This window comes from Hippopotamus amphibius, chromosome 1 (genome assembly GCF_030028045.1).
Source record: "Hippopotamus amphibius kiboko isolate mHipAmp2 chromosome 1, mHipAmp2.hap2, whole genome shotgun sequence".
Lineage (NCBI taxonomy): Eukaryota > Metazoa > Chordata > Mammalia > Artiodactyla > Hippopotamidae > Hippopotamus > Hippopotamus amphibius.
Genome location: NC_080186.1, coordinates 119,100,008 through 119,123,724, shown reverse-complemented (window position 1 = coordinate 119,123,724; position 23,717 = coordinate 119,100,008). Strand labels below are relative to the sequence as shown.

The following is a 23,717-nucleotide window of genomic DNA, read 5'->3' as shown; positions in this document are numbered from 1 at the left end:
TTAAGAATCCGCCTGCCAGATGCAAATTTTCATAACCTTGGATTAAGCAATAGTTTCTTAATCCAAATGTACAAGCAACCAAAGGAAAAAAAAAATAGATAAATTGGGCTTCGTCAAAATTAAAACTTTTGTGCTCCAGAGGACACCATCAAGAAGTAAAAAGACTGGGACTTCCCTGATGGCACAGTGCTTAAGACTGTGCTCCCAATGCAGGGGGCCTAGGTTTGATCCCTAGTCAGGGAACTAGATCCCATATGCTGTAAGGAAGATCCTACAAACTACAACAAAGACCCAGTGCAGCCAAGTAAATAAATGAACAGCTTTAAAGGTTTTGCTCTTACATTTAGGTTTTTGACTTATCCTGGGTTAATTTTTTGCGTGTGATGCGAGGTAGGGGTCCAACTTCACTTTTTTGCATGTGGCCATCCAGTTGTCTTAGCACCATTTGTTGAAAAGACTATTCTCTCCTCATTGAATTGTCTTGGCATTCTTGTTGAAAATTAATTGCCCATAAATATACGGGTTTATTTCTGGACTCTCATTGCTATTCTATTGATCTTTATATCTAGCCTATGCCAGAACCACAGTCTTGATTACTATAGCTTTGTAGTAAGTTTGGAAATGGGGAAGTGTTAGTCCTTCAACTTTGTTCTTTTTCAAGAAAAAGGGCCCTTTGCATTTCTATTTGAATTTTCTAATCAGCTTGTAAACACGCAAAAAAGCCAGCTAGGATTTTGATAGAGATTGTGTTGAATCTGTAGACCAATTCAGAGAGTATTGTGATCTTAAGTCTTCCAATCCATGAATACAGGTATCTTTCCATTTATGTAGGTCTTTAGTTTCTGTTAATGACATTTTGTAATTTTCATTGTACAACTCTTACACTTCTTCTGCTCTATTGTGTTAAATTCCTAAGTGTTTTATTCCTTTTGATGCCATTGCCTATGAATTTTTAACACAGATGGGTTCATACTATGTAGGAACCAGTTTGTACTGGCTTTTTTTCATTTCAATCATACCATAGACATTTCCCCCAAGTTATTAAGAATCCTCTTAAGGCTACATATTAGTGCACTGTATGGTTATGCTATAATGTATTTAGCCATTCTCCTCTTGTGGGATATTTAAGTTCTTTACAAACTTTCCATTTTAGAAATATTCCTGTAATACATATTTGTATTTATCTTGCTATGTCTGCATTTCAGATTATTTCCTTATAAGTAGTCATGGCCCCTTCCAGCTTCCCCTTCATCAGGTCCTCTTCACAGGCCTTGATCTTCTCCAATGCTTTGATCTTGGACGACCCAGCATTCAGAACTGAGAGTGGCCAAGATGGCAGAGTAGAAATACCCTGAGCTCACCTTATAAATAGCCATGTATTTTTTTTTTTTTGAGTTTAAAGAAAGAATATATTTGAGCCATATAAACAAACAAAAAGGTATTACATAAGAAAAAAATAATGTAACAATTTATGTAAGTACCTAACATATGGGCATCCTCTTATATCTAAAACAAAAAATAAAAAGGTAACTTTGGTACTTTATATAGTACTTTGGTACTATATATATATAAATATACATGGTAATATATATATATTTGACAAGTGCTCATTAAAGGATTCTCTAATATAAAACATTTAAAATATGGAGAATACTTTTTCAAGATACCGAAAACAATTTTAAGAAGGCACACCCACAATTCTTATAAACACGTGCTTATGGAAGATACAGTTGATCTGAGCATGCATTTCTCAGATGTAGACATGGATTCTTGTTCTCTTCTACAGTAATGACTTTTATTTCTCACAACTCTTGTGAGGCGTGTGATACCCCATGAAGGTTTGAACTCTTGGAGGCCCATTTCTTCTTTTGCAATCCCACATAGCCCCCAGGGACAGGCCTATAGCCTCGGGGAGCCTCCTTTAGGAAGCTCCGACGGGCCCTGGCTTCTCCTCTTACCCCCATGGCACTGTGTCCTGACCTTGCCACAGCTGTCATCACTCATGGATATAAATGCCTGGTAACTTGGTACACCCCCACAAGATGGGGAGGCCCAACAGGACAAGGACTGGACCTCTAGCCCTGGGCCTATAGAAGACCCTTAATAAATGTCTGTCAAATGACTGAGTCAGGCAGAACAGGATTTCAAGGTCCTAGGCCAGACTGAGAATCTTGAGTCAATAAATTACGGCCATTAGGGTTTTTTGTGCTTTTTTAAATTTATTTATTGGCTGTGTTGGGTCTTCGTTGTTTCTCTATTTGCACAGAGTGAGGGCTACTCTTCGTTGCAGTGTGAGGGCTTCTCATCCTGTTGTGGAGCACGAGATCTAGGAGTGCAGGCTTCAGTAGTTGTGGCTTGTGGGCTCAGTAGTTGTGGCTTAAGGGCTCTAGAGTGCAGGCTCAGTAGTTGTAGCACACGGGCTTAGTTGCTCCACGGCCTGTGGGATCTTCCTGGACCAAGGATTGAACCCGTGTCCCCTGCACTGGCAGGCAGATTCTTAACCACTGCGCCACCAGGGAAGTCCCAAGCCATTAGGTTTTTGGCGTGGCTGCCAAAATATGCCACACAGAAATTGTGGGCTGGAAAAGGACCTTGATGTTGCCCTATTCAGGAGTTTTCAAACCTCTTTTATGACTACAGTTAGATAGATAGATAGGGGAGATGGAGTGGGAAAATGGTGAAAACTGAAGCCCTATCTGTGGAATTTTCTCTCTCTCTCTCTTGCAGTGTTGCACTGGCTTGCAGGATCTTAGTTTCCAGATCAGGAATCGAACCCGGGCCCATGGCAGTGAAAGTGCAGAGTCCTAACCACTGGACAGCCAGAGAGTTCCCTGTGGAATTTTCTCAGTGGCCCCTGAGACACCACAATAAAACCAAGTTTGTAAAAATGACTGAACTAGTCCAATATTCTAATTTTATAGACCAGGGAAAGGGTGCTCTTGAGCAGGAGAAGTGACTTGCTCAAGGTCACACAACTAGCGGTAGAGTGGGAAAAGGACTCAGATCTGACGCCATTCACAGAATATTCCCCTACTGAATCCAGCCTCTGAAAAGTATCTTTGAAGCATCCCATATCACTTATGCAAGCGTCTAAAAGTCCACTGGGCCAAGACCCATCGTTTAAAGTACTGTCCCCACGTAGCATGTTTTAAAAGTAGAATTAATTTTATGTAAAAAATCTTATGGGGATGAGGGGGTATAACATACTGAGCAACTGTGACAAAACTTTACTGTGGGGACTTCCCTAGTGGCTCACTGGTTAAGAATCTGCCTGCCAATGCAGGGGACACGGGTTCGAGCCTTGGTCTCGGAGGATCCCACATGCCACCGAGCAACTAGTCCCCTGAGCCACAACTACTCAGCCTGTGCACCTAGAGCCCTGAGCTCCGCAACAAGAGAAGCCACCACCGCAATGGGAAGGCCATGCACCCCAATGAAGAGTAGCACCTGCTTGCGGTAACTAGAGAAAGCCCACACGCAGCAACGAAGACCCAAAGCAGCCAATAAATAAATAAATTTAAGAAACAAAACAAAAACAAACAAAAAAACTTTACTGTGAAATGGCAGTTTTTCTCTTTGAAGTTCCTATCGGGCACTAAGTTACCATAAATATTGATACAGGACGCAAATAAGGGATTTTTTTTTCCAGGTCTTAGTTTTTGGGTGGCTCAGTGAAGCCTAGGAACAGTTTGTGGGGATGGGAGCACGTGCAACCTCTCTTGCTGATTTGTTTGCAATATGTGCTTTCCCTCTCCTGCTCAACGGACCCGCATACTTAAAAGGCAAGTCCAAACTCCTCAACCTGGCATGCATTCTAGGATCCTGTATCTCTCTCTAGTCCCACTCAAGGTCCCAGTTTTCCTTGGGCTAGATTAGGTGCACCTCGAAATCAGGGCTCCTCTCTTATGCATCTTTGTATCACCTGCACCAAAGGGGGCAGGTCCTGGCCGACTGGTGAGTCAAAGTGTTTGGTGAACCTACAGAAACCTCTCATCTTTAGGAGTTGATAAATAACTGTCCCTGCGCTCTGAGTATTCATCCCCGCAAATCACCTCAGAGGTGCTACCTCCTTCTCCGCCTTCACTTATCTCTCAGGCCACTCTCGATGCTTTCCCCTAAAGTTTTCCTTCCTCGTATTTTTGCCTGGGACTAGTCAGTGTCAGACCCAAAGCTGCTCTCGGCATCCCAAGGGAGCCGATAGGACTGAACTGCCGCGGCCGTTCAGGCCTGTCGGGAGGAAGTAAGCAGAATACCTCCCCCATGTCCTGAAATGGGCACGTTCTGCAGCCGAGATTCTACGGCAACCACACAGGCAACAGGGCCTCTGCAATACAGTTTCTCCGGGTACATCCAGGACTTCGGTTCCGGCGTGCGTCTCTATGGTTTCGACAGCCTAGAACGACCGAAACGCCACTTCCGGGGAGATGGCGGCGCACGGATCACATCTGGCACGTGTGTTTGCGGAGAGGACCTTGCACTGAAGGTAAGGGCCTACGGTCCCCCGAACGGTGGCTGTCGGAGCCCGGGCTCAGGAGGAAATGCGAGAGCAGGAGAGTGGTTTTACCCAAGCGAAACTGCGGTAGGAGGGCTGGAGTTTAGACCTCAAGAGGAAGGAGCCCTAGGGAAAGGGTTGCCGGCTCTTTGGAACCGCTGTAAGAATGGTGGTCCTCTGGGCCCCTTCTCCAGAAAACTCGGGTTGACTGGTAAGAAGACAGTTCCTGAAAATGTGCTAATAGCCTTCACAAAGACCGCGGCGCACAGCCTGGGATCTAGTTGCTTCTGTCCACAGTATCCATTCTAGGTCGGTTAAAGCAATTAGCATCTATGTCATTCAGTTCCACGAATGACGACTGAACGCATTCCCAGTTCTTGGAGCTGCACTCAGTATACCGGGGTTGGGGAATAAAACCAGGGCATATGGTTTCGCATGACTGCGACAAGGGACAGGCAGTGGTAGGTTTTACAGCATAAAGTACAAACAGCTGTCGGACTGAGGAGTGTAGTAATTAAGAACACCAGTTCTGGAATGCCTGAGATCCTGGATCCGCGACTTGCCAGCTATTTGATTTGGACAAGTAACTAAGCTTGTCAGTGTCGTTTCATTTATCAATTACAGTAACAAACAAACAAACAAACAAAAAACACCTTATAGGGTTGTTAGGAGGATTGAATGAGATAACGTGTGTGAAGCAATTAGCAGCAGGCTGGCACTGAATACGTGCATGTGTTGGTGGTGGTTGTTATTGAAATCTGGGGGCTAATAGATCAGAAATAACTCTGCAAAGAGGCAGAGGTTTGAGGTGGCCTTAAAGGCCTCACTGTTTGGAAGTGGACCACTTTTAAAGTCTTTATTGAATATTGCTTCTGTTTTTTATGTTTTGGTTTTTTGGCCGCGAGGCATGTAGGATCTTAGCTCCCCGACCAGGGATTGAACCTGCACCCCCTGCATTGAAAGTGCAGAGTCTTAACCACTGGACCTCCTGGGAAGTCCCAGTGATAGTTCTGAATGTCTTGAGTAATAAGCCATCTAATGTCATAAGCATTCAGAGGCAAATTTGGTATACAAGTTGGCTAATGTCATTTTGGAGTCCAAAATGAGGGACACCTGCATGACTAAAGAAATGCAACTACAGTTGACGAACAACACAGGTTTGAACTGCGTGGGTCGACTTGTGTTTTTTCAATAACTATTACAGTACTACACGATCAGTGATTAGTTGAATCCTGGGATGCTGAAAGCTAAGTATGGGACTTGAGCATCCATGGGTTTTGGTATTCACGGCATGTCCTGGAACAAATCCTCGGCTGATACTGAGGGATGACTGTATTTGGGAATGTGATAGAAAGAGGGCCACTTTGGAGTCAGGCAACTTGGGCTCATATCCCAGCTCCATCTCTTAGCAGCTGTGTAACTCCAGGCAAGAAACCCAGACTTTGTTTTCCTCCTTTGTAAAATAAGGATAATACATACCTCACAGGCCTGTCAGGATTCAATGAGACAGCAGCAATATAGCAATATGTGCAACCCTCCGCTGTGCAGTAAATGCTCAATAAGAGTGCCCTTCCTAAGCTGGACAGTTTCAATGAAAAAGGGGCACTCCAACAGGACTGAAAGACAGTGGGGAAGAGGTGTGTAACTTCACACTGAGAGGACAGTGTAAATGCTGGGGCATAGGTATAGGACATGGGCTCTATCAAGTACTGTTGTCTTATAACTAAGGTTAACGAGCACCGCCTTGCTTTGTTTTTGCATGGTAATAAATCGTGGGCGGTGTTACCAGGTAGTGGTTAAGAGTAGGTGCTCTGCAGACAAGCTGCCCGGGTTTGAATTCCATGTGCATCGGCTGTGTGACCTTGAGCAAGTCACCTAACCTCTTTGGGCTTTAGTTTCCTCATTTGCAAAACAGGGATAATAATGCTTTCCTGAATGTGAAGTTCAGGAAATCTTCCTGTGCTGGGAAGTACATGAAACGACGCATGTAAAACCTTAGCACAGGCAGGCAGTGAGCTCGCCATACGTTTGGGTGTTATCATTAATACCAGTTCTCCTTGGCTTTCAACGTGTTGATGTTGACCTCTCTGGTCAAACAGGGAGCTCCCTGAGGACCAGGCCTCCTTCCTCTGTCTCCGCTGCAGCTTCAGGAAAGAACTCTTATAAGGGCAGCCAGGATGGATTTCATGGATAACTTGGGCACTTTCTTTTTTCCTCTTAAAGGGAAGATAGTGACCCCTTCTCTTCTCTGGTGAGGGCCTGAGGACAGTGGTACTTCCCTCACCATGAGTGTCACCCCAGAGGTCAAGAGTCGTGGGATGAAGTTTGCTGAGGAGCAGCTGCTAAAGCATGGATGGACTCAAGGTGATTCCCACGGGGCCCCTTCCATAGCCCCACAACTCCCTCACGACCCTCTGCCCAGGGGAGAGGCATCATCCTGGATTAACCCCTGTGTAGTTCATTCAGCTGAAGGAGGGAAAGGTAGTTTAAAGGGAAATTGGCAGAAGAAAATTGCTGACATTTCCAGAAAAGGGGAGAAGGGAAGAAATATGACTGTGGGTAGTGAGAAGGAAGTGGTCGGGAGGACTGGGAGGGGGGAGAAAGAAACATGACCTATGTCCTGAGAGGATTGTGAAGGAAAAGATAGTTTGGGCTCAAAAATGGGAAGACCGCATGGAGAGATGCTAGGAAGAGTGGAACTGGGAGGGTTTCCAAGTGGGACGGGGCATGCCCAGTGCTAGGTGTGTGGAATGGCAAGGAGTGGCATGGGCTGGGGGTGCCTTGTGAGGGCTTGGGGCAGGCCGTGGAATAAGCCATATCATTCACTGTCTTCTGCAGGCAAAGGCCTGGGCCGGAAGGAGAATGGCATCACCCAGGCCCTCCGGGTGACGCTGAAGCAGGACACTCATGGGGTAAGACTGGGCAGGCTGAGGGAGGTCAGTGGGGATGGGGGGGGGGGGTGAGCTTGAGGATAGGGGGAGGGAGAGGAATGACAGGTCCTGAGTTCATACTTTTTCCCCTGGCAGGTGGGACACGACCCTGCCAAGGAGTTCACAAACCACTGGTGGAATGAGCTCTTCAACAAGACAGCGGCCAGCTTGGTAGTGGAAACTAGGCAGGTATAAGCTCTCACGTTAGGCACATGAACCATGAGGGCCTGGGACATGTGGGGGTGAGGGAGACACAGCATGTCACCCACTCGCGGATGCTTCCCCACAGGATGGAGTGCAGATAAGGCGCCTGTCTAAGGAGACCACCCGTCATCATCATGCCAAGCCCAACCTGCTGTATCAGAAGTTTGTGAAGGTGTGAGAGGCTGGGGGTGAGAGGGCCCCTCCTCTTTCCCTTCCCTTGTCTCCCCTGGGGCCTGAACAATTGCCTTGTATGCCCCACCTGTTCTCAGGACTGTCCTAACAGTGGGGGCCTGCGACCAGCCTCGCTGTCGTTTACCTAGGCTGCCCAGACCCTTAGCGAGAACTGAAATCCGCAGGTTGCGTGGGTCCCTGCCATCCGCTGAGGGGGCAGCAGCAGGGAGTGGGAGGTGCGGCACAGTCAGGAGCTGCCAGGGCGGGGCAGGGCAGGGATGTCTAAGTCAAAGGACTTAAAAGCCCGAGGAGACCTGAGAGATTATCCGACCCATTGTCCTTATTTTGCAGATGTGGCCAAAAGAGGGGAAAGTAGCTCACTGAAGAGCCCACAGCTGGCTAGTAATGACAGACGGGACTAGAACCCAGGTGTTTGGACTCCCCTTTTCTAGCCTGCCAATTGAAGGGATCCTCTGTTCTGTGCTTAAGAGCTCTATGTGTTTTCTAGCAAATCTTTCCCATTCATCTCTGTGGCCATCTTCCGCCCCAGTTCAGACCATCATCATCTCCTGCCTAATTTTCACAGCCTCATAACTAGACTCCTTACTCTAGTCTCAATCCCTGCCCCATCAGTTCATCCTCCACAAAGCATCCAGAGTGTTCCCTCTAAAACACAAATTTCATTGTGTCACTGGCTCCTCCTTGACCTAGGATGACACAGTCCAGATGTGTCAGCCTAACTCATGGCCCTTCCTGCCTTGTCCCTGCCTTCTTCCCTAGCCTCTCGCCACTTCTCAGGACCTCTACACTGTAGCCAGATGGAATCTAAATCTTTTTAAAGTACCATGTTTTTTCACCTTCAAGTTTTTGCACATGCTTTCCCTCTGCCTGGGACATTCTGCTTCCTTTGCCCCTCTACCTGCTGGCCTTTTTCTTGTCTTCCAGAGCTCAGCTACTTGTAGAAACTACTCCCCAGACCCTGAAGCCCGAGTAGGATACCTCTCCTCTAGCACAGACAACGCTTTCATGTTTTATGTTCTGCCATGTTTCTTTCCCCCTCAACCATGTAGATTCCATCTAGGCTGGACCCATCTCATTCTTATTCCACCCTTTCCCCAACCTCTTAGCCCATAGTAGGTTCTTAGGTTAAAGTACTGCATAGGTATGGTGGGGGGTGGGGGGGCATGAAAAGTACCATCTTTATTGTCAGTTACTGGCACTGTGGGATGACCACCAGGGGGCACTTGTCCCCCTGTGAAGAGCTGATGACCCAGAGCCCTTCTTCCTTCCTTCTTGTTCTGCCCACTAGCTGGCTGTGAGCCAGGGAGGCCAGGACTGCGCCTGCCCCACCCACCCCCAACTGCAGGCCACCTCCTGCCCAAGTTGACGTATGCAGTGTGCAACACCTCTGCGTGGGGCTGCAAGGAGCGATGTTGGGGGCTGACAAATTTGTGCCTGTGCCTATTCAAGTGGTGGTGGTGGTGGGGTGGCTTCTGGGAGGGAAGAGGGATGGTGGTGTTGAGTAGGCCTTGTCCACCCCCATGATTCCTCCTCCTAGATGGCCACACTGACTTCAAGTGGGGAGAAGCCAGACAAGGACTTGGAAAGCTGCAGTGATGACGACAGCCAGGGGACCAAGCCTCCAAAGATGTGAGACTTCTTTTCAGTGCTAGGGGCGTGTGGGAGGAGATGCCTTCAGATCTCAAAAGAAAGGACCAAGCGTAGTGCTTGACTGTGGGCTTCTTTGGGGAGGAACTGTGCTATACTAATCTTTGTGTCCCCCACACCTAGAAGAGTGCCAGGTCCTGAATAGGAACTCAGTGCTGAAGGAGTGTTTTAGCGGGAAGGGGAGGTCAAGCCTTTCCACCAGATCTGTTTGTAATTCCTGATTCCCACCCCTCCCCAACAGTCTGACCGATGAGATGCTGCTCCAAGCCTGTGAGGGGCGAACAGCACACAAGTAAGTAGTGGTTAGCTTCTTGGGCTCCCTCCTTTTCTCCCCATCAGAAGCCCACCCTTGAGGATGGCCTGTGCCACTCTTTTCACCCCAGGGAAAATGATGTCTACTCTCTGCCCATCTCTGAAGCTGCCTGAAAATAGGCAGCTCCTCCCTTACCAACTTTCCCTACAGTCTCAGGGATTAGGTCTGTTTTCCCTGATACCCTCCCTCTGACTTGAGCCCCATCTATTTCAGGGCTGCCCGTCTTGGGATCACAATGAAGGCTAAGCTTGCTCGGTTAGAGGCCCAGGAGCAGGCCTTCCTGGCTCGTCTCAAAGGCCAGGACCCTGGGGTCCCTCAACTGCAGTCTGAGAGCAAGCCTCCCCATAAAAAGAAAAAGAGAAGGAAGCAGAAAGAGGAGGAGGAAGCTATGGCAACTAAAAGGAATGCAGAAGAGTACCCAGAACACACTGACCATAGCATCAGGAAAAGCAAGAAGAAGAAAAGACAGCATCAAGAAGAAAGGGTCACAGATCAGAGGGAGGAAACAGCTGTAGGGAATGAGGAAGAAGAGACCACAGGAACAAGTGAGCTTGGGGAATTGAAAAACAGAGAACAAACTGATCAGTCCCTCAGGAAAAGGAAGAAGAAGAGGAGGCAGCATGAAGAAGAAGACTTGAACAAAGAGGATGAAGAAGCTGAGGAGGCTGTTGCAGATGGTGGGATCAGAGAAGCAGAAAGCAGATCATGCAGTGATCGGAAAAGTAGGAGAAGCAAGAAGAAAAGACAGCGGCATCAGGAAGAGGAGGATATCTTGGATGTAAGGGATGAAGGAGATGAGGAAGATGGCAGGACTAGGGCAACAGAGAGCAGAGCACACACTGGCTCAAGTGGCAGAGGTAAGAAGAGGCAGAAGCAACCAGAGGAGGAAAGACCTGGAGTCAACACTGACCAGAGAGCAAAAAAGAAACAGAAGAGACACTGAGGGCCAGGTCAAGGTGGGGCCCAGTTGATTCCTCTTCAGGAGCTGAAGCCTCAGAGATCTGAGTTGCTGCAGGTCTTGTGCACCCCCTCGGTGAGGAGTCCCTCCCAAGGAGGAAACAGCTCTGGAACAGTAGTCCACTGAGAGGAGCACGGTAGTGCCATGTCTGAGTTGAGGGAGCAGACAGTCCCCCTTACAGCATCTAACCCAGAGACGGTGAGCTCAAGAGCCTTCAGGGATTGGGCAGCCAAGGGACAAGGGTGCCAGGGCGGGGGAGCTGTGGGGACAGCATGCAGGCACCCTCTGAAGGGGCATCTTGGCTAAAAGAAGCTGAAAATGCAGACCTATGGGAAGTGTACTGATTTTTTAATTTTGTGAAGGCTAAGAAAAACATGCAAGTTCAGCCTATAGGTTGCCAGTTTCTAACTATACCAAATTGAATAAACATCAGCTTGGCCTCATAGCCTATACATGAGTCCTGACTGTCGTCTCCATTCTCAGCCTGGGAATGTCCTGAATACAAATTAGTTTCCTTGGAGGCCTCTAAAGAAATTCCTTCTGTTAACTTCCTGTAGTCTTGCTATGCTGTTAAGTGGAAGGAGAAAGTTTAGAGAACCTCACCCAGCTCCCGGTTTGCATCCCTGATAAGAATTTGTGTGTAAAGGACAGCACATGTCACTTGGGAGCCCTTTTCAGCATCTGAAAGTTAATTGTCATTGTCTCCAAATGCCATAGCAACCCCTCTTGCCTATTGTTCCCCCAGAGAGAGGGCACCACATTTCCAGTGTTGCTCTCTGGCTCCTGCCATCTTAACCTTTATTGCCAGAAGAGCTCCCAGGACTCCACAGTTCTGGGAGAGAGGAATTAAGTCTTTACTGGGAAGAATGCCCACCCACCTTCCCTCACTGCAGACGATAGACACACTCAGTGTCAGGGTAGGGTGGCAGGTTCAACTGGTACTTCTTTTCCAGAGCAGGTGGCACAAAACGACCCCCCAGGTAGTGGTAGCGACCAGTAAACTGGGTGGCAGACTTTTTGGGTGCTGTCAGGGAGATGAGCAAGTCCGGCTGGATCCCTCCAGAGTTTCCCTTCTCCACATCCCATCCTGAAAAGAAGGCAGTATTCAGAAAGAGTGGAAGGGACCAAATGTCCAGTCCCCTTCCACACCTTGCTCTACTCTAGTCCTAAAGGAGTGGGAAGCCCCCTGGGTCCCCACCTGAGGAAATCCTGTCTATGTACTCCTGGGCTCTGGTCTCTCACAGTCGACGTAAAGGGCATTCCTGAACGCTTTTGCTCCGCAGCCCTACTTCGGCTGTGTTTTGCACCTATAGACTTGGTCTGAACCTTGAGTCATGAACCAGAGCTCTTAGGTAGGCTCTTGGGGCCCCACCTCAAGACAGGGCAGGGCCCCAGTCCCTCCAACCTCCTTGGACTCAGCACCTGAGGGAATGTCGATGCTGGCAATGGGCACAGTGAGTCCATCCAGGACACTCAGGATGCTGCGGAATGGCTCTCGGACATCACCCTTGAAGCTGAAGCCGAAGATGGCATCCACCACCAGCTCATAGAGTTCATCAATCAGCGTGGGCTGCGGGAGAGCAGGAAAAGGAAGGGATGTCAGAGCTGGCAGCTACACAAAGAACCTTTAACAGGAGAGGGCTGTCCTCTGCACCCACGGACCATTCACATAGGCACAAATATAATTTTATCTCATTCAGATGGCATTCTGAGGCCTAGAGTTAAGTGCAAATTGGTCACTGATTGAGGCCAAGCTGAGTCCAGTCACATTTTCTGTTCTAAGTGCCTGCCACCCACTGAGGAGGCTACAGTGTAGGACAGCCTGAGACGTGGATTCAGGAGGGACGGGTTCTAGTCTTGGCTCTGCCATGATCTGGTTCTGTGGCTTTGGACAAATCACTTCCCTTCTCTTGCATCTGGGTCTCTTCATTGGCAAAATGTGTTAAGGAATCTTAAAAAGAAGTTCTCAAGTCTCCCACTTCTAAATCCAAGATCTGAAGCATCTGAAGAAAGGGTTTAGGATGAGGCAGTCACTTCAGCTCCCAAGAGGGGCAGATAATGTGTTTACTGCAAGCTAGGTGAAGAGGAACCGGCTAGAGTTAAACGAATGACCAGGGCAGATTAAGGGAAAATGAAGCTTTAGAGAAGCTGGTGTCAGGTAGTGTCGGGAACTCATGAAGCCCGCCTTATGGAGAAGGCTCTTATACCACTTCTATTCAGAGAGCATACTTCAGGTACCTTCTGTGTCAGGCACGATCCCTGCCCTCTTAAGAGTTAATCCCCTAGAGAGGAAGATAAGCAAAAGAGCTCAGCCTGGAAGGGAAAGGGAAGACCAGAACACAGGGCAGCGGATATGGAGGAGGGCGATGAACTGGAGCTACCTACCTCTGGGGGCATTTCACCAAGGAAAGGGATGTCCATTTTCTGGCACTGGGTCACCAGTGCGGTGAAGAGTGGCTTGTTAGGCCTTTTAGGGTAATAGATGGTTGGCTGGTAGCCCTATGAGGAAAGGGAAGGGGTAAGTCAAGCCCAGGTCCTGGAAACCTCATACTCTCCCGCACAGCCCTTCCCCGCGTACTCACAAAGAGTTTGAGGTGTCGAGCACAGACCAGGCCATCTCCTCCATTATTCCCGGGGCCACAGATGACCAGGACAGTAGGGGGGCTCCTGGACAAGGACGTGGGGGGATATGCCTGAAGGCAGAGTAGGAGGGGATTCAGAGGGGCTTTGGGCAGTGACAGCCCAGGCTTGGCCTGGCCGTCCCTCCCACTTCACTGTGCCTAGGCCAGGTGGTCTGCACAGGGACTTGCCCCTTAGGTCGAGAGTCTGTGCCCCTGACCTTGGCAATGGCTGTGGCACAGCTCAGCCCGGCCAGCTCCATAAGTTGGTCCACGCTGAACTGGTACTCGTTGAACAGCTCCTGGTCCACGGCCTGGGCCTCCTCCTGGCTGAGGAAACCCAGTCAGAGGCCCCCGCCCTCAGGTGTGGCGTCGCGCGGACGCCCCAGGTCCCGCCCCCGGGAGGGGGGCCCTCCACCCGAGTCCCGCGCCCCGCGCGCCCGCCCGCAACCTCGCCCACCTCAGGTACTTCACCGCTGAACTCGCCATGACCTCTGAGTCCCCGCGGCCACCCGAGATCAGCCGCTGCGGCCCCCAGCAGGTGGGGCCCGCGCGGCAGGCGCCGGCCTGGGCTCTGACGCGCAGCAGGCGCGAGCCCGCCACCAGCAGCCCGAGCCCCAAAAGCGCACGCAGCCCGGACATGCAGCCCGCAGCGCTCGCACCCCCAACCCCCGGGCCCGCGCGGCGCATGCGCGGCTCCTCGCCCCGCCCCCGGGAGGCGGGGCCCGCAGCCCCCTGCCCCACCCCCCCCGACCGCAAGCGGTCCTGGGACTGGAAGGACCGGGGCTTGGGACTCGGCCGCCCCTCGCGTCATTACTGCGCGCGCCGGCGGCCCGGGTGCCCGCCCAGCGCGGCCCCGCCTCCATCCCGGCTCCTCGTCCTTCCGTCTGGATCGCAGCCCTTCGCGGGAGGGTTTTCATGTTGCCTCACAGATGACCCGAAGTGCTTTGCTCCCAACCGCCGTTTGGTAATCATTCTTCATGTCTTTGTAGCACTTTCAGTGAGCCCCGGTTCCTCCCCTACCCCTTACTAGCGGAGTGAGCTTGGCTCTCCAGGTTTCAGTCTCCTGTCTGTAAAACGCGGATACGAGCACATGCTTCATGAGGTGGTAGTCCCTGCAGAGCCGGCGGCAGCGCCCGGTACTTAGGGCTCAGTAAACTAACTTACTGTTCTTATTCACCCTGCTAAACATTTCATGCAGCCTAGGGCCCCTCTCCCCACTAAATTAACCTTCCCTGTCTGTTTCCCAGGACGGCACGCTGTACTTCCCTACTCATTCTTAATACTTGTCCCTCTTTATGGAGATAACAGCAGTGAAAATAGAAAATTATAAACCTTAAATAGGTTGAGTATGCCATGGTTGAAAATGTAATGGAAACCCTAGACTCCAGGTCACGATAATATTTCAAGAAAAACGTGGAGAGATCGACTAAACCAGAAACCCAAGAGCTCATAAGAATGCAAACGCACTCCTGCCCGGTGAAGAGAGAAATCTGGGGAATAACAGGCCAGTTACGTTAAAGCAGTAAGATAATTCAGATAATTATCCAGGTGGAATGAAGGTATTGGGTTTTGTTTTGTTTTTCCTTTTCCATTATGGGTTATTACAGGATTGAAGGTCTTGTTTTTATGCTAGCTTATTCTTTTTCTGTATCATGAATTCCATTACTGGCTAGTTCACTGAGAAAACAGGAACCCCTCCTGCTTTTAACTACTCCTCTGATAGCCTCCTTTTTAATTATAAGAGGATTTTCATCTCCTGTGGGTTGTACCCTTGACCATCATCTATGTTTGTTTTATGTATTTGTTGTGGGAAATTGAGTATATCAGACTGTGATTGTGGTGGGAAATTGTTTTTGTTAGACTGTGTGGTTAACTCATTGAGTTTACTCATCTAAACTGAAATGTAGGGTTTACATTACAAGTGGATAATCTTATCCAAGACCTCATTAACTTTGTTTATAATTTCACCAGTTTCTAAGAAGTTTTATTTTTATATGTTAAAGTCAAGATTCCCCACAGGCCTTCTTGAGAAAATTAATTTGGTAATTCTGAAGATTCATTTCTAAAACACAATGTGAAGCATGCTTCTTTGACATAGATAACATTTTGAGTATATGTGCCCAGTACTGACATGAATCATCTCATTTCATCCTCACAACAAGTGTTATTATTCCCATTTTACAGATGAGAAAATGGAGGCTCCAAGATGTTGAATGACATGTCTAATGATAACAGTGATAGCTGTCAGTAGAGCTAGGATCCAAGCAGCTTGACCTAGAGTCTGTAGTCTTAAGCATTATTGTATGCTAAGATGCCTCTCCAAAGGCAGAACTATGCAACTAAAGCGTTGTCAACTGCTGACTTCATTCTGATGAGACGTAACTATAAAATAATGACACACACACGCAGAATATATGAAACAACCAAATGAGGGCTGTCCTCAGGAGGGCAGTGCCCAAGCGCCCTAGTCCACCTTGCTGCCTTTCAGGCTTTGGAGTTTTCTTTGGGAAATGCCTTCAAAACCAATTTAAGGAGCACCTGCTGAGTTCCAGATACTTTACATATATTATTTAATTTCATCCTGGTCATCCTGCATTAGGAGTGCAAAGTCTTATCCACTGCACCACCAGCGAAGTCCCTATCCTCATGTTAGAGATGAGAAACTGAGTAGCAGAGAGAAGTCAAGTAATTTTCCTAACATAATATAGCTAGGAAATGGTAGAACCAATGATGGTTGATATTGGGTTGGCCTGACCCAGTAGCAGTACTCTCGTGTGGCAGGTGCTGCTAATTGTCCCTCAAAATCCATTTTCCTTTCTTCCTTCTCTATTTAAAGGCACTGTTATGTTGGCTTTTTTTTTTTAATATATAAATTTATTTATTTTATTGGCTGTGTTGGGTCTTTTTTGCTGTGCGCGGGCTCTCTTTTTAGTTGTGGTGTGTGGGGGCTACTCTTCGTCGTGGTGCATGGGTTCCTCATTGCCGTGGTTTCTCTTGTTGTGGAGCATGGGCTCTAGGCGCGTGGGCTTCAGTAGTTGCAGCACATGGGCTCAATAGTTGTGGCTCACGGGCTCTAAAGCGCAGGCTCAATAGTTGTGGCGCACAGGCTTAGTTGTTCCGCGGCATGTGGGATCTTCCTGGAGCAGGGATCAAACCCGTGTCCCCTACATTGGCAGGCGGATTCTCAACCACTGCGCCACCTAGGAAGCCCCTGTTATATTGGCTTTTGTTACAGTTGGTGAACCTGCATCCCAATCAAGACATCTTGAATGCCTGACAAGATAATAAACTCCATTAGAAAAGGAAGATTAATAGCTGCATTCCCTGCACCTAGTTCTGTGGCTGGAACATAGTAGATCCTCTACGAATTTTAATGAATCCTCAAAATCTCATTGTGAAGGAATTCACAGTACAGTAGTATGCCTCTTATATGACATGACTGGGAGTAGGTGATTTTATGTCAACTTAAAACAAAAAATACAGGAAATTCCCCCGTGGTGCAGTGGTTAGAACTCCACCCTTTCACTGCTGAGGGCTAGGGTTCAGTCTCTGGTGGGGGAACTAATATCCCACAAGCCGCACAGTGTGGCCAAAAAGAAAAAAAGACAACATTCATTTGCCACCTGTCAAAGTGTGACCAGGGTCTTGTCTTTGAGGATAGGGCCAAAGATTGTAGTTCTCCATCTTCTTTCTTGCATAAACTTCACCACTTACATTTCACCTGCAATTTGCAGTTTGCTTCCTTAACATGGAACAAAAAATTAATGGTATATTTGAAGCAATCTGAGTGCAAAATTCATCTAGATTTTTATGATCCCCCACCCCAATTGTAATAGTCTCTCTGCTCACATCTAATTCAACAGCACTTTTTAAAGTGATTCACTTGAATCATGTCTTTTAAGGATTCAACTTAGTTTTCATAGAAACTGCTTGTTTTCACACTCTTAGTTCATCAGTTTAATTAAATTACAGATAATAATAACACATGCATTCGGAATAAACACATTTGGTATCAAACACAACCAGCTCTTGGTAAGCAATGGCTTAACTTGGGGAGTAGAACTGCACAGCATTGTAGAAGGTACTCACTGCCTATGTTTGAATCAAAGCTTCACTTACTAGTTGTGTGAACTAGGAGGCAAACCAGTTAACCTTTGTGCCTTCTTTTCCTCATCTGTGAAAGGGGAGTCATCTGCTGTGAGGATTAAAGAAGACACTTGTGAAGCACTTAGAACAGTGTGTAGCATGTGATAAGTGATCAGTGTTACATAATACTGTTGTTGCAGCTGCTGGCAGCTGTTTTGCTACAGGCCTGAGGGGCCTGCATCCAGCATCTGCTGTGTTTCTTGGAGGAAGAGGAGTGCATCAATCTGTGCCTTACGGCACGGATGGCAATCCGTGCGTTACGGTGTATCTTCTGTAGCATTAGATCACCATTCCCCATATGAGAAAATGGAGTCAGTGACTCCAAAGCCTCTTGACCAAGATGTCATAGTTTTAAGAACTGGCAAGGGCATTAGCAATCGTGAAGTTTGAATCCGGAAAGAAAAGGGGGAAATTCACCATCCGTTTTCCTTTTTTCTTTTGCCTATTGAGTCCAGAAATCCCGCGGAGCACACTGACTGCCTCAGTGCTGAGACTTCAAAGCCCTTGTCCAGCCTGCTCGGGTGCCCACTTGCTGACATTGTATTCCGTGTCCATACAGTGCTCACTGGGAATGACTGGGAAGGGGCTCAGTCCCAGTAGCCTCCGAAGTGTGTATGTTGGGGAGGTACTGCAGAGGCCATGCTGCGGCAGCAGGGGAGGGTCACATGACCATGCAGAAGCCAGACTCAGTGGATCTCCTCTGAGGGTTCCTGCTGGGGGTTTCCCTGGGCTGTTTGGATGACCTGAAGGAGGCAGAGAGGGGCTTGCCAGTGGGAGTGACTAGGGAGCGAACAGAAGGCAGCTTGCCCTGCCTGCAGCTTCTGTTACCCTCTCTGGCCCTTACGTCTGCTGGTGGGCTCCAGGGCAGGAGGGAGTAGGCTTAAGCCGCATGTCCCCCCATTCAGCAGGACTCTCCCTTTCACTGAGGCCTCCACCCAGGCTGTGCAGGAGGCCCGGGACACCGTGGGCCTCCAGAGCTGGGTGAGGGTTGTTCAGATTGCTAAAGGGCAAAGACGAAGAGGCTCAAAGCACCATATCCCCAAGCACCAGAGCACATCTCCCCCCAACTTTAACAGTGATCATGTTCCATTAAACTCATCCAAAGCCACACCCACTCCTACTTCTTTTATCCATTCTCCAGGCCTCTTCCCTTCCCCCAGGGGCCCACCTATTGGTTTGGGGGCTGTTGGGCACCAGAAGTCCAGGGTTCTCCATTCTGACAGTGCCTTGGCCTCCAAATGAAAGATGGGCCCTGGGTCTTGGACCTGGGTGGAGAGGAACAAACACATTCATCACAAGCCTCTCTGCGCCAAGAACCATCATGGTGGAAATGAGACATCTTTGGGAGAACAAGGAGGGTGGGTATCGGGGGATGTATTGGTTACTGTACACAGAGGGGACAACTGTACAGGGCAGGTGCTTGGCAAACCTGGGCCGGCTAGGCTTGGGGATGATTCACCAGTGTCACTGGTGCCTGGGAGAAAACACACTGAAAAGAAGACATCAGTGAATTCAAGTCACCAAGTAGCCAGGAACTCTCTCCTCAGAGTGCAGAGCCTTTGGGGGAAAAGACGTGTAAACAGTAAGCTAAGGTAGGAAAAGCATCCAGTGCCTGGCTTGTGGTAGGTGTGAAAGCCTTGGTGCTCTAAGATGCAAAGTTCTAGATGTTAGGAAAGCCTCGGAAGCAAGGAGGAAGAGGCAGTTCAGGAAAGGGTTTAGGGGAAATGGGCCAGACGAGAAGAAAGAGGGGAGGGCTGGTCCTGGGTTTGGGAATGTGGCCAGTGGGGGCTGGGGGTAAAGGAAATGGGAGTGCTCCCATCTGGGGGAAGGCGACGCACAGCTACCTAGACAGCCTACTTAGACTCACGCTCCAGTCTTGGTGGCCAAGACGTCGTGGGAACATTCGCCGACTCTTCCTCTTTCTCCTCGTGGCCCTCCTCTAACTCGTCTTCCCACCCACCCGAAGATCTGTAGGGGCAGGGAACGGGGCAGGGTGCCACTCAGGCCAGATCCCCTCCTCCCCAGATCCCACCCGCCACTGCCAGGCTGTGATACCTCTCAACACCCTCCAGAGGCCACACCCAGCCCTGAAGCTCTGCTCCTGCCCTACTCACCCGTGCTGCACTCCTGCTGTGCTTTTTCCCACCCTGGCTGGGGTCCTCACCGCTGGGCAGGCCCCACCTGGAGCCTGGGGCCCCCCTGGAGCTGAGGTCTGGGAATGAAGGGAAGTAAAGAGAATCAGTTTGAGAAATATGGCCATCCTAGCTACAGCTGTGGCATGCATGTGTGTTCTCTGCACACACAATGGCCCAGAGTGACAGAGACGTGCTAGGGACAGCTGGGCTATGCCTTGTACCTGAAGACGAAATTACAGGATGAGGCCCTTTGTTCTCTTAAGGTTCCTGCTAGTAACTCTCAAGTAAGAACTTGGGCTCATGGACTGTCAGACCTGGACAGAGCTTGATGACCACCTCATCCTGCCTGGGCCCTCCAGGGGCAAAGTCACAGAGAGCTAGTGGCCAATTTCAGAGGGGACCCAGGTCTTCTGACCCCCAATCCAGTCCGCTGCTTATACCAGGCTAACTTAATTTTACTTGCAAATTATAAATATGGTGTCCTGGGGGAATGAATTGGGAGATTGGGATACAAATTGTACACTCTAAATATATGGAGTTTATTGTAAAAAAAACAAAAACAAAACCAAAAAACTAAATTGGATAGAACATAAAAAAAAAAAAAATGGTGTCCTAGTCTTTCAAATAAGAGAGGACATACAACCTAGTAAATAAATATAATAAAGTATAATTGCAATTCCTGGGGTAGGAGGTTGCCTGAGAAATCTCAGAGTGTGAGGGAGGAGGCAGCTGGAGAGACACTGGCCTTTTGAGAGAGGCTGGGAGGTAGAGCGAGGGGGAGGAGGAGTCAGAGAAGGAGGGGCATGGGTAGAGACCCACAGAGGAATGCCTCCTAGAGAAGGAGAGGGGAGACAGCAATGTCCTTGGAGCAGTGCTCCCATCCTGTGGCCCTTTTGGGAACTGCAGCCAAGGACAAACCTTTCCACCTTCTCACAGGTTTGGCCCAGTATCTTTGAAGGCACCCCTTGGCCTTCACTCACTGAGCTGGTTACCACTCAGCCAAGGCCCTGGCACAGCCCCCGTGTTGGAGATGGGCCACAATCCCCCACCCACCTCCCCACCCCCAGGTGGCCTCTGGAAAGTGACATATGTCCCACATGCAGGTCTCGGGGCAGATGAACGCAGACGAGCAGCATCCCTGAGGACGTCAGCTCTGCTCGCCACCACCCCTTTCTCGGGGTAGCCTCTCCCCACCCCCCGCGCCTTGTCTCAGGTGTCATCTCACCAGTGTGTGAGTCGGGAGCGGCCCACCCCGGGCCACGTGTGTCCTTATGGCGTCTGTCAGCTTGGCCACCAGCCGCTCTCGCACAGAATCTGGCTCCTTCTGGGGAGGGGGTGGATAATGGGGTGATGGGAAACGTCTGCGCTCTGTGGTCCTCTGGGGATCAGGGAATAAAGAAATAGGAAAGGGAAGGGAAGGGGGCTTTGTCTCCCCTCCTTTCTAGTCCATCCCCATGCCTTTGCCAGGGTCCTGCCACCACCTGCTCAGAACTGTAGACAGAGATGGACTCTTCCTCTCAATAGTGTCCTAGGACCTAGCGCACAGTGTGCCCAATGCACATTTGATGAGTGAATGAATGATGGGGAGAAGGCAAGAATGTCAGCCAGAGAAAGGACAGCAGGATAGCAGCTGGAGGGATACCTCAAGAGTTAGATTCCGGGATGAAGGGTCTCACCTGACATCGGGCCAGCGCTTCCTTATAATACTTCAAAGCCTGGTCATGCTGCCCCAGTCTGGCTGCAGCAGCCCCCAGACCCTCACAGGCCTGCCACTGCCCCTTCACGTCCCCTGGGGAAGACAGCCTGAGAGGTCCTCCTACGGCTCCCTACCCCATTGCCCCTCCCCTCCAGAGGTACTCCCCACCCTCAAGTCCTCCCATCCACCTCCCCACCAGCCCCAAGGATCCTCAGCCTTTGCCGCACCCAAGCCACCTGCGAACTCCCTCACCCTCACCAGTGTCCCGGGCAGCCTGCAGAGCGTGTAGGTAGTTGTCTCTGGCGGCGTTGTGGTCCCCCAGCTGGCTCAGTGCAAATGCCAGGCTGCCAAAGCTCCGGCCCTGCTCCCACCGCTGCCCCACAGAGCCTGGTGACAGAGCCCACCCCATCCTAAGAGAGGACTTTGGTTGCTGGGGCATCAGGACCCTACCCCCCAATGACGAAGGGAGGGTGTGCCTTCCCTGGCATACCCGCAGATGCACCACAGAGACCTGGACTCTTGAAACCCAGCCTCTTCTCAGTCCTGAGCTTTGGCCTGAATGCCTCCCCCAGGCTAGTCTGAGCCACATAAAAACCCAGGGAGCCAGGCAGGGCAGGTATTAATAGCTCCATTTTAATACACATGGACCCTGAAGCTAAGAAAGCAAAAATGACTCGCTGAATGTCACACAATCATTTAGAGGAAGCGCTGGGCTCCATTTCAGGCCTCCTCTTCAAGCGAGGGCTCTTCCCTCTGTCCACTGCTGCCTTCCCAACCTCAGGCCTCAGGCTCTGGGCCCATAACCCTCTGTCCTGTCTGGCTATCCCATCTCCTGCACCCCCAGCCCTTACTCCCCTGGTTCTGGACTTCCTGGTCCCATAATGAGTGCTAAATGTCCATCCACTCTTCAGCCTCAGGGCTGCAATCCCATTCCCAGCCACTGGTACCCACCGTGCAGGTCGGCAGCCTTCTGGTGAAACTCCCAGGCTTCCCGATAGTTGCCGAGGGCGTTGTGGGCCATCCCAAGGTTTCTTAGCACCGTGGCCTCCTCTCCTGGCCCCCGGCACAGAGGCAGGGCTTGGCGGAAGGCCTCTGCTGCTAGCGGGAACAGCTGGAGCTGGGAGTAGCCCAGGCCTAGGTCATTATAGAGTTGCCCTAGAGGGCATGGCCAAGGTCACTGGTAGCCAGCTCAGATGCAGCTGAAGCTATACTGGTACAGCCTCTGTCCCACTCTCCCAGGGTTCCCCCAGCCCCTTCCCAGCCCTCAAAAATGCCTCTGCTTCCACCCCACTCCTCAGAGTCTCACCATGTCGGAATCTCCCCAGATCCCACACCTTCTCTGCCCAAAGGCCTCACCCAGCAGTCCCTGCTCAGTGCTCCTCTCAGCAAGCCTCCGGCTCTCCTCCAGCACCTGCACCACTTCACCCGCTCCATGCAGCCCACTCTTCAGCATACACCCCGCTGCAGCCCCCAGTGCCAGGGCTGCAGCCCGGGGCTGCCCTGCTTGGGCGTAGGCCTGGCTCGCTTCCTGCAGGCAGTGGGCTGCTAGCTCAGGCTGTCCCAGAGCCTGGTAGCAGGCTCCCATTTTCGCCTGGGCTTGCCCCTGGTCACCTGGTGGCTGGTAGTGGCCTAGGGCTTTGTGGTACCAGGCCAAAGCTTGAGGCAGGTCGCCCAGGGCATGGTAGGCCAAAGCCACATTGAAACACTGGTCGCCATGACACCCGCCCTGGGCCGTCTCTTGAGGTTGGGCTCGTAGGAGCAGCTCAAGGCCTCTGGCTGGGTCCCCAGTCTCCACGTAGGCAGCCCCCAGGTTGAAAGCACAGGCCCGAAGAACAGGGGTGTGCCTGGTTTGTGGTGACTTGGAAGCCAGGAGGAAGGCCCTCTGGAAGCTGGTCAAGGCCTCGTGGTTCCGGCCAGCCAGCAGGGCCCTGTGGCCAGCCCTGGTGAAGGCGTGGAGGCTAGCCTCTTGCTGTGGCCACTTTCTTTTCTTCTTTTTCTTTGTGGAGCTTGAGGGCGAGGGCGAGGGCTCTTGCGGGGTATCCTCAGTGTTGAGGGAAGACATAGCGCTGACAACAGGGAGCAGAGGGGTCAGTATGTCATCCTTGGCTTTCTCCAAAGCACTGTCCCTCCAGGGCAATTCAGCTCCACCTCTGCCCTGGTGTGACCCTCGGGGTTTCAGGGATTTCTCTCTGCTCTCTCACCTTGCTTTATCTATCCCATTGCACACCGTATCAACTCTCACTCTAATGTCCCGATTAATTTTTCGTCCTCTAAGACTCACTTCAAGCGTCCTTCAGAAAGCCCCTCGCCTCAACCAGCTGGGTCCCTCTTCTGTACTCGCATAGCACCTATGTCTTTTACGGCATTTATGACACTGGGTCAG

General features: G+C 50.3%; 3 protein-coding genes across 5 annotated transcripts; 1 reads left to right on the top strand and 2 right to left on the bottom strand.

Moving 5' to 3' along the window:
• Nucleotides 1–4,418: 4,418 nt before the first annotated feature.
• LOC130848362 (G patch domain-containing protein 4) lies at nucleotides 4,419–11,186 on the top strand. Of its 2 annotated transcripts, none has more exons than XM_057726816.1 (8): nucleotides 4,419–4,483; nucleotides 6,716–6,856; nucleotides 7,331–7,404; nucleotides 7,519–7,611; nucleotides 7,712–7,798; nucleotides 9,356–9,447; nucleotides 9,707–9,757; nucleotides 9,992–11,186. In XM_057726816.1, exons 2-8 carry the CDS (start codon nucleotides 6,778–6,780, stop codon nucleotides 10,719–10,721), a joined length of 1,206 nt encoding a protein of 401 aa, XP_057582799.1. In that variant the 5' UTR covers nucleotides 4,419–4,483; nucleotides 6,716–6,777; the 3' UTR covers nucleotides 10,722–11,186. The 2 variants fall into 2 exon arrangements, with proteins under 2 accessions (XP_057582799.1, XP_057582789.1); XM_057726806.1 differs by having other exon boundaries at nucleotides 4,452–4,483; nucleotides 6,637–6,856.
• Nucleotides 11,187–11,572: 386 nt separating this feature from the next.
• Nucleotides 11,573–14,047, bottom strand: NAXE (NAD(P)HX epimerase). Of its 2 annotated transcripts, none has more exons than XM_057726828.1 (6): nucleotides 13,815–14,047; nucleotides 13,576–13,684; nucleotides 13,319–13,429; nucleotides 13,122–13,235; nucleotides 12,159–12,306; nucleotides 11,573–11,823 (listed from the first exon to the last, which is right to left on the bottom strand). In XM_057726828.1, the coding sequence occupies exons 1-6, from the start codon at nucleotides 14,042–14,044 to the stop codon at nucleotides 11,621–11,623; spliced, it is 915 nt and encodes a 304-aa protein (XP_057582811.1). In that variant the 5' UTR covers nucleotides 14,045–14,047; the 3' UTR covers nucleotides 11,573–11,620. The 2 variants fall into 2 exon arrangements, with proteins under 2 accessions (XP_057582811.1, XP_057582818.1); XM_057726835.1 differs by having other exon boundaries at nucleotides 13,576–13,680; nucleotides 13,815–13,944.
• A 4,117-nt stretch (nucleotides 14,048–18,164) lies between these two features.
• TTC24 (tetratricopeptide repeat domain 24) lies at nucleotides 18,165–23,396 on the bottom strand. Its single transcript, XM_057720706.1, is given in 11 exon segments — nucleotides 18,165–18,246; nucleotides 18,672–18,768; nucleotides 18,889–18,943; nucleotides 18,946–18,992; nucleotides 19,371–19,471; nucleotides 19,618–19,715; nucleotides 20,864–20,962; nucleotides 21,315–21,427; nucleotides 21,593–21,721; nucleotides 22,286–22,489; nucleotides 22,691–23,396. Coding segments are annotated over 11 exon segments (1,731 nt in total).
• Nucleotides 23,397–23,717: the final 321 nt, after the last annotated feature.

Coding starts and splice junctions, on each gene's coding strand:
- LOC130848362 (XM_057726816.1), top strand. CDS start 6,778: ATGAGTGTCACCCCAGAGGTCAAGAGTCGTGGGATGAAGTTTGCTGAG. Junction 6,857..7,330: donor AAAGCATGGATGGACTCAAG/GTGATTCCCACG, acceptor TGTCTTCTGCAG/GCAAAGGCCTGGGCCGGAAG. Junction 9,758..9,991: donor GAGGGGCGAACAGCACACAA/GTAAGTAGTGGT, acceptor CATCTATTTCAG/GGCTGCCCGTCTTGGGATCA.
- NAXE (XM_057726828.1), bottom strand. CDS start 14,044: ATGCGCCGCGCGGGCCCGGGGGTTGGGGGTGCGAGCGCTGCGGGCTGC. Junction 13,685..13,814: donor TCAGCGGTGAAGTACCTGAG/GTGGGCGAGGTT, acceptor GGGTTTCCTCAG/CCAGGAGGAGGCCCAGGCCG. Junction 12,307..13,121: donor TTGGTGAAATGCCCCCAGAG/GTAGGTAGCTCC, acceptor GCTCTCCCGCAG/CCCACGCTGATTGATGAACT.